General features: G+C 32.4%; 2 protein-coding genes across 4 annotated transcripts; both read right to left on the bottom strand.

Annotated features, from left to right (window-relative positions):
* Positions 1-687: 687 nt before the first annotated feature.
* On the bottom strand, positions 688-4,578 carry GLY1 (NAD-dependent glycerol-3-phosphate dehydrogenase family protein). The gene is given in 11 exon segments (XM_090294267.1): positions 688-843; positions 845-893; positions 895-924; positions 1,030-1,160; positions 1,247-1,396; positions 2,077-2,224; positions 2,428-2,515; positions 2,620-2,821; positions 3,288-3,393; positions 3,518-3,654; positions 4,203-4,578. Coding segments are annotated over 11 exon segments (1,377 nt in total). The 5' UTR covers positions 4,512-4,578; the 3' UTR covers positions 688-816.
* Positions 4,579-7,188: 2,610 nt separating this feature from the next.
* On the bottom strand, positions 7,189-14,510 carry LOC137824327 (floral homeotic protein APETALA 2). 3 transcript variants are annotated; one of them, XM_068629916.2, is made up of 8 exons: positions 13,810-14,440; positions 13,690-13,715; positions 13,483-13,513; positions 13,271-13,358; positions 12,974-13,107; positions 12,818-12,862; positions 12,597-12,686; positions 7,189-7,434 (listed from the first exon to the last, which is right to left on the bottom strand). In XM_068629916.2, exons 1-8 carry the CDS (start codon positions 14,295-14,297, stop codon positions 7,395-7,397), a joined length of 942 nt encoding a protein of 313 aa, XP_068486017.2. In that variant the 5' UTR covers positions 14,298-14,440; the 3' UTR covers positions 7,189-7,394. The 3 variants fall into 3 exon arrangements, with proteins under 3 accessions (XP_068486017.2, XP_068486015.2, XP_068486014.2); XM_068629914.2 differs by lacking the exon at positions 7,189-7,434 and adding an exon at positions 7,554-7,918 and having other exon boundaries at positions 13,810-14,510; XM_068629913.2 differs by lacking the exon at positions 7,189-7,434 and adding an exon at positions 10,332-10,681.
* Between the last annotated feature and the right edge of the window lie 3,139 nt (positions 14,511-17,649).

The raw sequence follows: 17,649 nt of genomic DNA, 5'->3' as shown, positions 1-17,649 counted from the left end.
GACAATAAAATGTTTAAAATTCAATTCTGATAAAGCTCTGACTTAAGATATAATATTAGCCTGATTTCTTCTTACGGATAATTAGAAAAACAATAGTTCTGGTTATTAATGGTCGTTAGGTAAAGTAGTTATGTATTATATAAACTTATGGTTTTGAATAACAACTGATATATAGTTTAATTTATTACACTATTGTGGTGTGTAAACTTTGACTCCATGTCTATAAGCCTGAGTTCTTTTTAGAAGGACAAGTAAATAAAAAATATAATAATTTTCTGAGTAAATATAAAACAATAATATCTATTTTAAAATTTTGATCTATTTGAAAAAGAGAAGATTGTTATAGACTGCATTAAATGTTCTACAACTTAGATTAAGTGAAATAAGTGAAAATTGAAGAGTTTGATTCTAGTGGAATAATATTGAAAGAGAGTTTATTGCATGATGTGCTATAGGTCAGATAGACCAAATTATTATCAAATTGTGATACTTTAAACTATTAAACTCTTAAAATAGAGAAAGTTGGACCTCATTAGAACTGTTTTGACCTAATGATTACAAGTGCTTACCGTACACTTAGTGTAAAGTCAAGAAAAAATCACCAACTTGGGCAAAGAAGCTAGTAAAACCCATTCATATCAAAGGGATAGTTGCACAAACAAATGGCATTGATGAGAGTGATGCAAATTTGTGGCTCCAAGTATAGTCATCGTATAGAAGTATATATTGAGGTGAGATTTGCATTATCTAGAATCTAATGACTGTATGGGGCAACAACCCAGAATGTTCAAAATTTTGGTCACCAAGACTTCAGCACTAGAAGCACAATGGTGAAAAGAATTGAGTACATGAATTTCTTATAAGCAGCAGTTAAAAAGCAGCTGGTAGTAAGGGATGTGCTGGAAGCTTTCATACTTCTTCAACCTATAATCAAAATTAGTCATCAATCAAATGTGTAATCTCAATATTAAAAAAGAATAGAGTTGGTCTTAAAGGAGGGTGAGAATAACCTGAGGGAGGCTCATTAACTCAAACACAGCTTTCTTAGGAGTAAGTTCATTATCAATAATACGAGCAACTGCTGTCAAGACTGGCATCTTTACATTATATTTCTGCGCCAAAGCAATCACAGCTCCGGCTGTGGAGACACCTTCTGCTACCTGCAGAATAAGATAAGATAATCATTTTAGAAACTATGCCACTTGCTAGAAATTTAAGAATGATCAGTTGGAAACTTCTTAGATACCTGATTCATGGAACTGAGTATGTTCTCAAGCTTCTCACCTGATCCAAGCCGCACACCAACTGTTCTGTTTCTTGAAAGATTCACGAAACATGTAAGCATTATGTCTCCAGTTCCTGACAGACCAGTTATTGTAGTAGGCTTTGCACCCATCTTCAAGAAACAATTTGAGGGAAGAGAAACAAGACAAGCAGAAGCAGAACACACGTCAGTTTTGTTGGAGTATTGGAAACTCTACATTGGAGATATGATTAAATTACATATGAGTGTAAACCTTAAGATGAAGTTGATTTAAGCTTAAAGTAAAGTATACTTTTTAAAATGATATCAAAAGCTATTTTAACAAGGTTTGTTCGGTTTATCAAGTCACCTTCCATTGGACACCCATAAATTTCTAATCACACGTTCAAAATATTCAATCATTGACACAAAAGCATGTGTTGGAAATCTCTTATTGAAAGTTAAGTCAAACCCACTTACAAGAACAATGTGGGTGTCTACTATTATGTACTTAAGTAAAATTAATATAAAGTATCATCAAAACCGAGACCTCCAACCATTGACATGGCTATAAACCATCAGAATTCTGTTCTCCAAACTGTGTTAGCCATTATATTCATCATTTACTCTCTTCATTTAGCAAATTAGACATTGCATTAAGTATTGCTCCTACAGTTAGTCAGAGTGTTGATAATAGACAGCCATTTAAGAGGAAACCAATTTAGTCCTGTATGAAATGATTACTTGGCATAGAGAAAGGAAAGGAAGAGTTTCTAGAAACTTTCTACCATGTGCAAAGAATTCAAAGAACCGTTTTAATAGGGGTCAATTACCTTTGTTGCAAGCCACCGTATCTCTGAACAGCCTTGTGAGACAAGAGCAGCCATTGAGTTATTACCAAGATTCATACCTTCTACTATCCCAGCTGCTATTGCAAGCACATTCTTGAGTGCACCAGCTATTTCAACTCCTGTAACATCACTGGAGTTATCAGAGATTACAAGCTGAACATTTGCACCAATATCAGTAGTTATGCAACATACCATACATAAAACAGAGGCTAGGACATAATAAAAGTAGGGGAGAAAGTGTAAACTAAAGAGAACTACAAAAAATCCAGACAAAAACAAATCATTTTCATATGAAATTCAATTTCATGTATGAATCTAGTGAAGGTCATCTACCTTGATGTGCTGATTCTTAGATGACTTGAAGCTAGTAGTTGCTGAACTGTATTAGCCAATTTTTTATCTTTTGACGCCACCACCATTGCTGTTATTATAAAATGGAACCAAAAGACAAAATGGACTGACTTTCATCATAGATACCATCAAAGAAACAAAATGTGCACACACATGTAGCAACATCATTGTCACCTGTGGGTAGCTTATCCATCAATTCCAGAGCAAAAGAAGGCCCAGATAGTGCAACAAAAGGCTGGCGAGGATTTCGTAGTGCTTGAGGAATAATTTGAGCCATCATCCTCAGTGTATTCAGCTCTAGGCCTTTACTCAGAGAAATGAATGGCAAGCCTGGATCAACATACTCTGCAACACTCTCGAGAAAAGATGCACTGAACTGCAATAACAGAAACAAACAATTAGACAGTCATATCTTTTACAAATGTCAAGAGTTATCATAAGTTGAGATCAATTTATGCACTTCCTCTTCTAAAAGAATCCTTTCCTCTAGCTTTTAAAAAATACATTGATTTTAACTTCAGAATAAAATCAAATTTTGATTATTTTTTCTATTTTAGTCTTCTACGTGTATTTCTGAAGAATTCAATTCAAACCACTATGTCATTGATTTTAACGAACCAAAAAAGGCTTGATTCATTGTCTTTTATTTTCTTTTTCTGTATGTAACAAAGTAGTGATGTTAGTTGAATATGTAAGTTAGCGTCAACCTCCTTATACTCATGTTCAATTATTGTAAATAAAAAACAAGTTTATGGAGAGAAGTTTACCCAAAGACCTACTTACTTTCCTACTACTAATACGCAAATTGACAAAGTAAAAAATAATCATAAAAATGAAATGACCTGAACAGGTACGGCATGGAGACAGTAATCAGCACCAAGCAAAGCAGATTTGGCATCAGTCGTGGCAACTACATTTTCTGGCAGCCTATGGTCTGGAAAGTACTTACTGCCCAAGAAAAGAATACAAAAACAGTCACCTAAGAGAGATACAGATAACAAAATTAGATTACTACAACTCACAAGTTAACCTGTACTAGTGCAGACTATGAGCACAGACAAAAAAAGGTTACCAATTAAAATGGTTCTCATTGATAGACAAGCAAACTTGAGGGTCCCGAACAAGCATATTCACCTCTAACTCAGCCTTTCTGTTTGCCACATGTGCAGCCATTGCCGTCCCAAACGAACCCCCTCCAAGCACAACCACCTTTTTTCACCCAAAAAACAAATCTCTCAGCACCACTACCACACAAAACACCAAAACGAAACTCGCAAACACCATATCATGTTATCAACATTCAGACATACAATCACTAGAAGAGAGTAAATATTTGCTATATTTTCTTTATTAGACTTAATTACGTTTTAATTACATCATAAATATAGGTTTTTTTAATGAGTTGATTCAGCACGTTAAACACAAGAAGATGGAAATAAGAAGGACTATATGATAAGTTAGTTACAAGAAAATAAAAAAAACCTTAGATAATTGAATTGAAAATAACAAAGAAAGTTAAAACTTAATTAATCCTCTTCTTTATTATTAATTCAATCATTTTCAATAAGCTTACAACTATAATCAACTATGCTCCAAAGGAGCTGGTAAATTGGCTGAAGTATTCTATCAGATATAGCATGAGATGCAGTGGTTCACAAAAATCTGAAACAGTAATTGAACACAATGAAGCGATAAACCAAAATGTGTGTGACAGTTTCTTTTATTTGATTCAATCATAATCTGAAATAAATTGCGACCTTATTGGTGCGTTGGAGGATGTCAGTGTTGGCCTTGGAGCGCCAAGACCTGGACCAGCGGAGGATTTTCTCCCAGGCGACCCGGACGATTCTCCGGCGGTCACGATTCGGGTCGGGTTGAGGGAGGGAAGCTGGGGCCGGGTGTTGAGGAGGAGAAGCATTTGCGAGACAAGAATGAGAGTGCGTATTGCGAAGGGTGAGAAGAATGGGTTTAGAAGGAAAAGTGTGGAAGTTGGGAGGGGAATTAGTGTTGTGAGGCTTTGAAGAAAACAATGGAGTTGCCAATAGCGCTTCCAACACTGCCGCCATTGTTAAAGCTTCACACTGAGAGACTTTGCCAGAGATTTGGGTATCTTTGAGTAAGATAAAATGCCACGCTTCTTTTATCCATTTTCAATTCCCAAAGAATATATATTATTGAATCATTTCAAATTATCTTACACATCTATATTTCCTAATAAATATTCAAATATTATTACTCCTGCCATATTAATTTTATTCAAATTATAATTAACACATTAAATATAAAAATAATAATTTTTTATTTATTTAAATGAATACATAAAATAAAATTAATATAAATATCAAATACTAACTTATTAAAATAAGATAGTAAAAAAATCTGGATGCACACATGTCAATGTTTATCTTTCTGCTAGTAATAAAATTAATTATATTTAAAATTTAAACTAAATATTTAAAATAGTTTTTATTTTATTTTATTTTATTTTCCCATAAAATATTTTTCTTTTATTTTTAATGTTTTTTTTTCTTAACTTATTTGTTCAACTGTTTCTAAATAAGAATGACAAACATGGGTTGAACTTAGCAGGTGTGCTAGCAATTTGGTATGATGAAATAGATTGCTTCTTCATTACTTCTTCAGCCCACATCCATAAATTTTAAAATTTTCAAAATTATCCTTTAGTAAAAAAAAAAAATAGAAACAATGTTTTACATCGTGAATTATGTAATCTGAAAGTCAAAAATTACAACTTCCAAGTAAAAAATTACAACTTCTAGATTACGTAATCCATAACCTATTTAACAACTCACAATAGTAATTCATAACTTATTTTAAAAAATAAATCTACCAGATTATGTTATCTAGAAGTTTCTGGATTACGTAATCCAGAAGTAAAAAATTATCACTTCCAGATTATGTAATCCAAAAGTAAAAAATTACCACTTCTGAATTACGTAATCTAAAAGTCAAAAATTAAAAACTAACAATATTGAATTACGTAATTCAAAAGTGATAATTTTTTACTTCTTAATTACGTAATCTAGTAGGTTTATTTTGTTAAATAAATTTCGGAGTACGTAATCTGGTATTATGTGTTGTTAAATAGGTTTCGGATTACATAATCCAAAAGTTATAATTTTTTATTTTCGGATTATATAATTCATAGCGTAAAATATTGTTTCTATTTTTATGTTTTATTGAAAGGTAATTTTGGGAATTTAAAAATTTATGTAGGTGGCCGAAGAAGTGAAAGTGATGGAGGTGCAGTAAGGCAGTCTGAAATAAAATATTGAGCCTGTCAAGTTCATGAGAAATACAACATATGCTATTTTTTTGTTTTTATATTACATGTATAAAATATTAAAACGATTTATTAAAATTATTTTTATATTACATTGTTTAAAGGATAGAAATATATAATAAAATATAATTTAAATAGTAAATATTTACAATTAAATTTGAATATTTAATATATAGAAATAATAATTTTCTTTATTCATTCTATTGAAAATATTAATTAACCCACTAAATCATTGTGAGATACAAAGGGTATGTTATTCTGACTTGCAGTACAGGAAAAGAGTAAACTAAAATTTTACTACTGAGTAGTCTCTATATATAAGACATGCAATACTTCAAAATGGTTAAGTAGGGTTTCTACATATGTATCATAGCAGTATAGTAATAGAGGAAATATATGACACAACATTAAGTTTATTCATACTTGTTAACAGTTAATAGTAGTAGTAATTGATGCTTCATTAAGTTTGAATCATTGCTGTCAAATACAATACGTATGATGACTCTCAGCATTTTGACATTTGTAAAAGTCCATTTTCTCTTTTGGTTCCATTTTCTAATAACAGCAATGGTGGTGGCGTCAAAAGAACATCAAGGTAGATGACCTTCACAAGATTCATCCATGAAATTGAATCTCATATGTCAATGATTTGTTTTTGTCTGGATTTTTTGTAGTTCTCTTTAGTTTACACTTTCTCCCCTACTTTTATTATGTCCTACCCTCTGTTTGTTTTATGTATGGTATGTTGCATGACTACAGATATTGGTGCAAATGTTCAGTTTGTAATCTCTGATAACTCCAGTGATGTTACAGGAGTTGAAATAGCTGGTGCACTCAAGAATGTGCTTGTAATAGCAGCTGGGATAGTAGAAGGTATGAATCTTGGTAAGTAATAACTCAATGGCAGCTCTTGTCTCGCAAGGCTGTTCAGAGATACGGTGGCTTGCAACAAAGGTAGTTGACCTCTATTAAACCAGTTCTTAGAATTCTTTGCATGCACATGGTAGAAACTGTCCCTTCCCTTCCCTTCACTTTCTCTGTTCCGAGTAATCATTGCATAGAAGACTAAATTGGTTTCCTCTGTCCACTATCAACACTCTGACTAACTGTAGGAGAAATACACAATGCAATGTCTAATTTGCTAAAGGCAGAGAGTAAATGATGCTTATAATGGCTAACACAGTATGGAGAATAGAGTTCTGATGGTTTATAGCCATTTCAATGGTTGGAGGTCTCGATTTTATGATACTTTAAACACATTAATTTTACTTAAGTACATAATAGTAGACACCCACATTGGTGTACACATGCACATTTTCTTCCTGTAAGTGGGCTGACTTAACTTATAATGAGAGATTTGTAAAGCATGTCTAAGATTGAATATTTTGAACATGTGATTAGATATTTGTGAGTGTCCAATGGGAGGTGACATAATAAACCTGACATGATAAACCAAACAAATCTTGTTACGATAGATTTTGATATCATTCTAAGCTTAACTCAACTTCGATTTAAGATTTACATTCAATCAATGTAGAGTTTCCAATACTCCAACAAAACTGACGTGTGTTCTGCTTGTCTTGTTTCTCTTCCCCCAATTTGTTTCTTGAAGATGGGTGCAAAGCCTACTAGAGTAACTGGTCTGTCAGGAACTGGAGACATAATGCTTACATGTTTCGTGAATCCTAGCAAAACAAATATAAGTACTTGTATTTATCTTATTTATTTTTATCGAATGCGATTCTTCAATTTACACTTTATTTCTTAACTATTCATAATTTGATTTGCAAAACTGACAGAGAGAGTGAGTGGTTCGAAGTTAAGAAGTTCAAAGCATTGACAGCATTGAAACATAGACCCTTCTGTCTCAGCCAAGGTTGATCCAAAGAGATTAAAAATTTATCCTCTAGCTCCATCACTATCTATGGATGAAAATGTAAAAGCACATTAACTTATTAACTTATTATAGTTATCATAATGAATACATAATAAATTCATGAGGGACCGGAATAATCGTGTGAATTTGATAAATCAGAGCCTTTGTCAGAACTTTCTGATAATGAGAGCAATGAACTTATAGAATCACTAATCTTTGCTTTGCCTCGAAATTTATCATACAAACTCTCATTCTCCTGATTCTGCATCTCATTATCTGATCTTTCATCATTCCTGTTAGCAGGTTCATGTGTTATGGACTATTAATTTAACAGAAAAAATTTGCATGTTATTTCAATACTAAAAGATTGAACAAAATGACTTGGAGTGTTTAAAAAATTTGATTATTTCCCTAAATTTAATCTTTGTCAAATATACACTAAATTGTTGGTAAGGATTGCAGAAAAGAGTATCATATCATCATCACGTAACAGTTTCTATTTATGATGGTTAAGCCAAGAATTTAGTCAAAAATAAAAAGCTAATAATGCAGCAACCATTCAATAACAAAGAATGAGTAAAATGCATCAAATTTGACAGCAGGCAATCTAGTTGGTATGAGAATGACACACTATGTACACATCCCATTCCACTATCCAAAAATCACAAATGTAAGTAAAATTTCAGACATTATTTTTAATTAGATATGAAGTTTATCTTGATCACTAAAATGAAACTTCAATTCTAATTAAAAGACAGACATTTATGATATTACGTGAAAGATTTATCCTACCTAAAATAATCATCATACATCCATTTTCCTTCTTATTTACATCCCATATTTTTTCCCTATTTCTCCATCACATCACCTATTACCTTTCTAACAAGAAACTGGAGATGGGTACATCATCTCTTTGATTGCCAACTCCTTTGCTGACACTGATGATACAGCTTCACTTTCAGGAAAAAGCAAGTTTTTCAATTTCTACTTGTTAGGTTCAAGCTTTGAGTTTTTTTTTTCTTTGTTTTGTGGTAGATATGAATAGCAGATAAGTGGAGCTTGGTTTGTGAAAGGGAAGAGAAATTAATGTTCAGTTAGGTAGATATGGAAATACAAGAAACAGAATAGAATGAAAAAATGAGTAAAAAAGATAAAAATTGAGCCTAAAAGAGAGAAGTTATATGGTTGAAAATAAAAAGCACATTGTTTGCTTTCTCTATTCTCTTTAGAAATTGGGGGCATTTCTATCTCCACCCTCAACAACCAATGGAAGTATAACAATCACTAAATTTATTGGACACTTGACTGTTGAGTGTTTCCAAATAAGGCATCAGTTTTCTTGTGGCAAAAAGTCTCATAATGTTTTGGCTTTTTAAAATTATTTAAAAAGTTAATAGAAAGAACTAGTATAACACTTTTAGATGACCTTAAAAGAATAAAAGAAAAACTGATTGATGATATTATTTAGTTATACTTGCTTTGCTGACATAGATATTATTAGCAAGGTGAACAATGATTATAATATCATTAGTTATGTCAATTAAGAAATATAAATTATTATCACTTATATCAATTAATGCATAGTTATTCAAATTTAAAAGTGATATTTTTGTTCCCCGTAAGTTTAAATTTGATGCTTTTATTCTCTTCAATTTAAAATTTGATTTACTCTTCCAAATTTATAAACATTTTTTAGTCATAAAAATTAAAAGTGTTTTTCTCTTTATATATTGAAATTTGGAAATAATTTTATTTTCGTTTTTGATAATTGTCTTTTTAACCTTTGTTTTTAGACACAATTATCTTCCTTAGTTTTTAAAGGTATGCAAATGTTTGTAAATAAATAACTGTGTAGAAGACCCTTTAGAGAATTGATAATTTTTTAACTTTTTGTAAAAAAAAATAAAAGAAAATTTTAATTGCAGGTTGGTTTCAAGTAAAAAGTTTGATTGACTGCAAGGAAGTTAGTCATTTGTGTTCCAAGGAGATGTATCTTTTGTTTTTGCAACTTAGTTGACAATAAAGCTAAATTTTAGTTTAAAGTGAGATTTTGGTGGAAATTTCATTTTTATGTACACACTTCTAAGTGCAATTTTTCTTTATTATTCTCTCACTTCTCATCTTCATTTATTCTTCAAATTTTCATTGATCTTTTGTAATTTCTCCATAGACCTCCTTGCCTAGTTCTTGATTTTGGAGTTGAACTTGTAGTACGAGTTGAATCATGTAATTTGGTTGTATTTTTAACTTAATTTGTATTCAATACAATTATTTCATTTTCCATGCTTTCAATTCCGTTTTGGTCTAATTATCAAATAGTCATGAACTAAATATGCTGGAAAACATGTTGATGATTTAGATATGAAGTAGTACTTGTTGAACACTTATTTCTAGGAATAAAATTAAGGTTTCTTGAATCCTCTCTTCTAACTCAGATTTATATAATTAGGTTTTCTAAGGGATTGGTCATATAAGTATAGAAATCAACCTTAATCGTTAAGAAAGTAAGGTTAATAACATCAAGAAAATTGAAATTGTAAAAGATATGAATAAGGTTTAGAGTTATTTCTAAGGTTCCTATAAATGTTTAACTCTGACAACTATTTTCATGAATTTCTTTATATCTTTTTTTGCATGCCAACTGTTCGATAAAATGCCATAAATTTTTTTTATTAAAAATACTTCTGTTTATTCAAAAATCCATATTTCTATTAGTTTAATTAGTAAATTTATCATAATTATCATTTATTACCTAAATTACTTTGGTTAAATACTCTAGATATCGAAATACCATATCCTTTTATGGTATGCTTGCCAATTTGTGAACAAGTTTTAGTCGTTCCAGAGTGGTGAATGTACTAGAATATTGTACTATTCTAATAGAATAAGAATTGTTCCTGCTAGGGAGATGGGACCTAGAGAACTGTTGAAGTCTTCTTCTCCTTCCTTCGGTCGGGCAGGTGGCTGGGTGATGAACTGGGATCCTTCTCTTCCTTCTGCTTATCTTTCGGCACTCGGGACTCGGTCGTCGGGTGAACACCGGATGGTGGGGGTACCTGCGAAGGCACTCCGACACTCAAGTCAGTAAAGCGGGTGGTTAGCTCTCAGGTAGGTGAACAGTAATAATGACATACCTTACTCCTTGAAATGTGTGCTATTTATATTATTCTAGTGGGCCTACCTTGTTGGGCCCATTTATCAAGGTGGATACCGCTTAGGGTTGCATTACCTAATTCTTGGTGATGGATTAGCTTCACTGATCTTGGTTTGAGCGTTAATTGTAATGGGGCTCGGCCTTCGGCCAAAAATTCTCATGGTGAGGGCCGGCCATCGGCCAAATACCCGTGGCCTTCGGCCATCTCAGTTGAGTCTTCAACGGTCTCGGTCGCTCGGCCAAGTCTCCAAAAGGTCTCGGCCCTCGGCCAAGTCTTCAAGGGGTCTCGACCTTCGGTCACTCGGGCAGATTGACTGGGCATCGGGCAGCCAGATGGGTCCCAGTCTCGCCCGGTACCGGTACAAGAATTAAATAGGAGTATAAGGATTTGAGATCTTGATTTAAACATGAACAACCTCTTTGATAGATGACAATCTTGTAAAATGCTTTCTCCAAAGGGATACGTTTTCTCTTATATGACTGAAATAAGTTTGAAACACACAAAAATTCTACAATGCTTCTTATATCAGTTTGACCTTGTCCTTTCTACATTAATTATGTCTGATCGATGTTATTTTTTTAAAACCTCATCTAGTTAGAAATCTCATCCCTCAATTTAGATTTGTTTTAGTCACAGATAGATATTAAGAGATGTCAACAAAAACAATCAAAACACTGATTAGAGATCATTTATATGTAGATATATATGAAGAAATGATGTTGTAAAATCATATATGAAGTGAGGTGCCTGAGAGAGATATATCTTGTAGAACAAAAACCACAAAATATATGGTAAAGGGAACAACATTTGGTGGGAGCAAGGTATTGTAGAAGTGGGGAAGTGTTGTAACACATTCTTTTGGCATTGTTTTTGTTTTTGTAGTATAAGGATGAGAGGAAGATGAGTTTTGGAATAGGAGAAATAAATAGTTTTTCGTATGAGAGGTATAGTAGTGAGTTTCGAGATGAGTTTAGGGATACTAAGTTGGTAGTTGGATGAATTTTGGGTGAGTAGGGCAGGAATAAACTTTTATTAGGAGGGGGAATGGGTTTTGCAGGGAGGGGATAATGGGTTTAATTTGATGGGATTAAGGAGGTATATCTATTTTGGAAGAGAAAATGAAGCGAAGTTTGATTTCTTCTATAATATCATCCTTTTGTTCATATCTCAGGACAATTTATAGTAAAACAATATAAAAAACACAAGACTGAATTATCAAGAAGTTATGGTCAATATAATACCCAGAGAGAATTTACGATCTCAAACAACTAAATCAAATCCTATTTGGCCAAATTTATTTGATCCATTTAAATAAAAGGGTATAAAAACCTTAACCCCAGTGAATACAAAATAACAACTAAATATCATCTAAAAGACTTTGTATTTTGTGTCTTATCAGATACTAACATCTAACTCATTTTAAGCACTTTTGGTCTACACACGAACCTCAACTTCATAAGTCAAGATAAGTTTATTGCATAAATAACTATAAAAGTGGTACAAGAACTTGATCTAACTTCTCATCATTTGATGTTTTAATCTATGTGATTTATATGGTTAGAGTAAAGTCCAAGGTAGATTTTTGACTAAGTGTTTTTTCACAAAAAATGTTGGGAGCTCGATGGGCGTAGGACGAGTCTATATCTTGGGTAACCTAAGACTTGGTTATTTCTTGTTTAATGACTGAATCCCGGAAATTTCTCTGAATCATTAAGGTTACTATTAATATATGAATCCAGAGTATAATGAGACATAATATGAATTGATTATAGTGAACAGAGACGAATGTTTTGGTCGGGAAGTCAAGAAAATAGACCTTTCGTCGACAACATTTATCATAGATGCTGGATCAAAATTGGTGACAGCCTCTTCGCCGATGCATCTTGTTGCCTCTTCGTCATATGCCCTATTTACAAAATGTGCAAAAAATGTCAAAACCCTAGCATGCGTCCGTATTCTTGCCGACTTTCTACAAGGTGGGCAATAGTGGAATTGGAAGGGAGAAACATCAAATTGAGATGTAAATAAAGTAGATACCTTGCAGCTTCAATCTCGGTGTCAAACAGACCCACATAAACGCAGCTGGTGAATCAAATCAAATCAAATCAAATTAATTTTGTCACAGCATGAACAAGCCATACACAAGAATACATGATGTACAAAATACATATAATAGAGGATAAAGGTCCTAACTTTTTGGCCGAAAATTGAGCCTTCCATTTTCCACAGTTGTGCAAAGTTACACCTCTATATTTGGAGCTTCCTTCCGGAAATCCAGTGCTTTGCTGAAGTAGGTGCACAAACTCTTCCTTGGTAAAATTGATCAACTATTATTATAATAACATAACATTGATTAGCCGACTCACCATAACAATCCAAGACAGATAAAATAGTACTATAAAGAGGTGTAGGAGATAAGGAATCCCTCGATTGTTCTAGATAAGATAAACAAGTTTGTACAGAATCTCTTCCACCCTCTTAATGACCCACCTTCTTCATCTCTTCTTCATAGTCTTTTATGTTGAAGTTGATATCTGCGTCCACCCCCCGGAACTTAATGGTCCCTCTATCATACGCACTGAACAGATACATAAACAAATGCATGCTTTTTATTAATTCCAACCTTGTATTTAATTTTCAAGAAACGAAATTGTATGTTAGAATCTGGGTAAAAAATAGGAGGAGAAGGAGCAAGTGCTCACCGAGCAGCTGCATGTGCTGAGTCAAATCCACCTACACAATTTTACCCAGAAAAAACTATCTCATCAGTCATCACTTCAAATCTCCCCCACAATACACTCTTGTCTTCCTCCCAATTCGTATCCACAACGAAACATAATAAAATATGCACACTGTTTACAACAAAAACTACCACATATGAAATCCTTTCACCTTAATATAATACTTACCCAAATACACTTGCTTTCCACAATCCCTGCACCACCAATGACAACCACAACCAAAGGAATCAATATCACACCTTTGAGAAATTGTTAGAAATTCTTTGAATAAATTCGCACAGCACCAACCATATATGAGACTCCCATCGACCGGTTCTTCTGTTAAAGGTAACTCCACGATACTGTAAGTTTCCCGATGGTGGTGCTCGTGCTTGCCTTTTCTTCATCTTCTCCCACAATTTCACTGATTTACCGGTGCCAAGAGTTTCCGACTGACAAGATTTGGCGCCTACCCAGTGAGCACGAGGGAAGGAAGAGCTTGGGCCGGCGGCGGCTTCGGAGACAGGAAGGTCGGAATCCTCGACCGGAAAAAACTGGCGGGTGACGGGTAGGTGGTGAGTGTGTTGGTGTGTAATTGAAGAGCCGAATATTTTAATGGTTTTTTTCTCCAATGTTCTGCTTCCATCCTTGTCACTATCTTTTTCTTCCAATTCATCTTGGAGGACCACGGGATAGGAACTTCCCACTCTCTTGCCTTTATCGTCATTCCGCGATGAAGAGCAACCTTCATATTGGTAGTTCTTCCTCTGATCGGGAGAGTCATTGAGATCCCACATTCTTCCCTTTTGAATGGCTTCTTTGTTGTTCTTCTTACACGGGCATATAGCTAGGCAGAGAACAAAAAGAGGGAAAAAAAGTCAAGTAAGGTGTTTCTGAGAAGATGGTGAAATATTAATTATTGTGTTGTGTGAATTGTGAGCAGGACAAAAAGAGAGAGTTTGGCATCAGAAAAAGAAAGGGAGTTTTCTTCCTCCAATCCCACAGTTTTCAAAAGGATTGTTTTCATTTTTTTTTTAAATAGAAATTTTAGAATAAATTTTATATAACACTATTTTCAGAATAAACTTTTCTTGTAATATCTTCTAAATACATAAAATTTGTTCTGATATAAGCTTTACAAAATGAGTTTTTTTTTTACTTGTTTTTTCTTCTGGTGGCGGAATGCATTGAGAGAAAATTGGATGGGACAATTCGGTCATTTCACTCAATTCTACGGATGTAGGTTCCAGTTCAATGGGGGTGCAGGAAAGAAACTGAAAGAAAAGTTTTTCTTGAAAAGTTCAATCCAAGAGTACTCCACATTAGGGATGCAAACGTGATCCTACATAACTTTTAATTTTTGAAAATGCCTTTTATTTTGGAAATAAAAATCTGAAATTTAAAATAATAAATTCCAAAAAAAATAGATTTGAAAAAGATTATTGTGTTATGAAAATAAAAATTCGGAATAGAGATTAAAAATCAAAATCTCATTCCTAACAAACATCCGCAATGCAAAAAATTTGTTATGAAAAAGAAGATTTATAATGTATTTTTATATATACCCCCATTTTAAGGGTCATCTTTTCATACTGAAATTGGGGGCAGTTATATAGTGCAGGAATTAATTGTCCATTAGAAATGACAAAATGGGTCGGGTTAAACCAGTCCGCCCACTAGTTCACCATCTCTTAGTCGGGGTGGGTTAATTTTTGAAGGCAGTTTCTTCCTGCACTCCTATATTTTTCTTCCTGCACCCCCACAATTTTGTAAATTCTGAAACTGACCCCCACAATTTTGGGATCTGGGAGTGTGCTACGGATTCATCAATCTAGAAGTGAATTTGTTGCATTCTGGATGAGGGAGTGTCTCGGAAACAAAATTTGCATAAATTATTGATTTCCAGATTGCTGAATCCAGAAGCCTAATTCATATTACGGATTGGTGGATCCGGAATGATTTTTTTCAATTATGGATTTCTGAATCCGGAATGCATATTTTGAATTACGGATTGGCGGATCCGGAAGGGATTTTTCAATTATGGATGTTTTGCATTTTTATTTTGGATTAACACTATCATTCATGTACTGCCGAAAACATCAATCCGGGAGATTACCGGATGCACCAATCCAAAAATTTACCGGAAGCGTCAATCCGAAAATTTACTAGATTTCATAATCCGGAATACAAAAAAAATGTACAGTTTACATAGCGACATTTTTGTCTTTGCGCACTTTGTGGGGTGCAGGAAGAAACATGTAGGGGTGCAGGAAGAAACTGCCATTTTTGAACTCGTCAACCCGTATTGGTCCAGCTCGCCTAATCCGCTAACCCGACGGGCCATAAGTGGGACAAGGCGGGCTAGCCTGCTATCCCGTCATTCTTTATTTTTGGCATTTTTAGAGATGAATATCATGCTTTTGAAATTAAATTTGGTGATGGTTATGTTAATATTTTATATAGAACTTTATTTACATTAATTTTTTTATACATCATTTTGTTCATTACATTATTATTGATATTCACTTTAATTTGTTAGACATTAAACTTCTGATAGGATGGATTACTAATTTCAGTTTGTATAACCTAAGTAGATCAGTGGTGAGTCAGATTGACCCGTATTGTGACCCTACTCCCATGTACGACTTGTTCAATTCTAGAATAAAATTCTTTTTTGTCCATTTCAAAAAATATCAAATAAAATTAAAAATAACATAAATAATGAAAATTTTTGCCATGAAATAAAACAATTTTACTTTAAACACAGAATTGACTGATAGAATTATCATTAAGGGTGTGTTTGCTTCCAAGTGGGAGGAGGAAAGAGGGAGGGGGTGTTTTTTGTGTTTGTTTCCGTGGTTTTGAGAGTGGGGGAGAGGATGGGGGAGAGGGTGAAGAGTTTTTTTCATTTTTCACAAAATGAGGAGATTTGTGAAGATTTAGTAGAATTGTTGCATTTTACCAAAATACCCTTGTGCCTATATTTTATTTTAATATATAAAATTAAATATTACATAAATTTATTTATTATTTATAATTTAAAAAATATTTAATTATATTATTAATAACAACATATAATTATAAATAATAAAATAATAAAATAAAATTATAATATCAACAATATATATATATATAATTATATAAAGTAACAAATGAATATTATTTTCATAAATTTTAATGTATTTAATAAATTTATTTTAATTTAACACCAAAATATTTTATTTTATATTTTTTAATTTTTTATTAAAAATATAAATAATTATGGATATTATATATTAAAAATATTTAATTAATTCAAACCTAAAAAAAAAATCGTAATTCATTATTTAAATATTTTTTAATAAGAAGGATAATTTTGTAAACTTACAATAAACCATCCTCACAAATCCACTCTATCATCCCTCAATCCAAACAACCTCACATATCCTCACACATCCTCTCCAATCCTTACAAATCCACTCCCTCCACTCCTCACAAATCCCCCTCCTCAATCCAAATAGAGCCTAAGTCAATAAAAAAAATAGAAAAAAAATAAGAAGAAGAAGATGAAAATAAGTAAAAACCATCATTTTCAATTGTTTTAATAAAACAAAAATGTTATTAATGAAAAGAAAAACTATATTTGAAAGAAATTTTCACCAAACTAGTAAAATTGTGAAATTTTGTTCTCCCAGGTGCACAATACGCGACTCAATTTCTTATATAATATTATTTACACTTTTATTTCCTCGTCTAACACTCTTTTGTTTTTATTTCCCTATCTAGCACCCTTTTGTTTTTATTTTTCTATCTATCACCCTTTTGTTTTTATTTCCTTATCTAGCATCGTTTCAAAAGTAAAAAGGAAATTAAAAAATTAAAAAAAAATGATAATTTTAATTTTGAATGCATTAAAAAAATAAATGTATTTTTTTTGTAAAAAAAATAAATATTTTTAATTTTTAAAATAGTTAGAAATATAATCAATGAATAAAGAAATGAGTGCTTACAAAATAAAAAAAATAAAAAATGTTTAGTTTAAAATTTATTTTTTTTGTAAGAATGATGAAAATAAAAAATTAAAACTCTGCAACAACAGTTGAATCTATAAACATAAATTAGTATTTATTTTTATTTTATTAATATGTAATCATGTTAATTTCAAGTAAA

Source organism: Phaseolus vulgaris, chromosome 8, assembly GCF_051622355.1.
Source record: "Phaseolus vulgaris cultivar YP4 chromosome 8, ASM5162235v1, whole genome shotgun sequence".
Classification (NCBI taxonomy): Eukaryota; Viridiplantae; Streptophyta; class Magnoliopsida; order Fabales; family Fabaceae; genus Phaseolus; species Phaseolus vulgaris.
This window is presented reverse-complemented; position numbering and strand designations above follow the sequence as displayed.

Excerpts from the sequence above, each read along its gene's own strand:
- LOC137824327 (XM_068629913.2), bottom strand. The coding sequence starts at position 14,297 with ATGTGGGATCTCAATGACTCTCCCGATCAGAGGAAGAACTACCAATAT. Across the intron at positions 13,359-13,482 it reads TCAGCACATGCAGCTGCTCG|TGCGTATGATAGAGGGACCA; the intron begins GTGAGCACTTGC and ends GTATCTGTTCAG. Across the intron at positions 12,687-12,817 it reads ACCGAGATTGAAGCTGCAAG|GGCATATGACGAAGAGGCAA; the intron begins GTATCTACTTTA and ends TTTTGTAAATAG.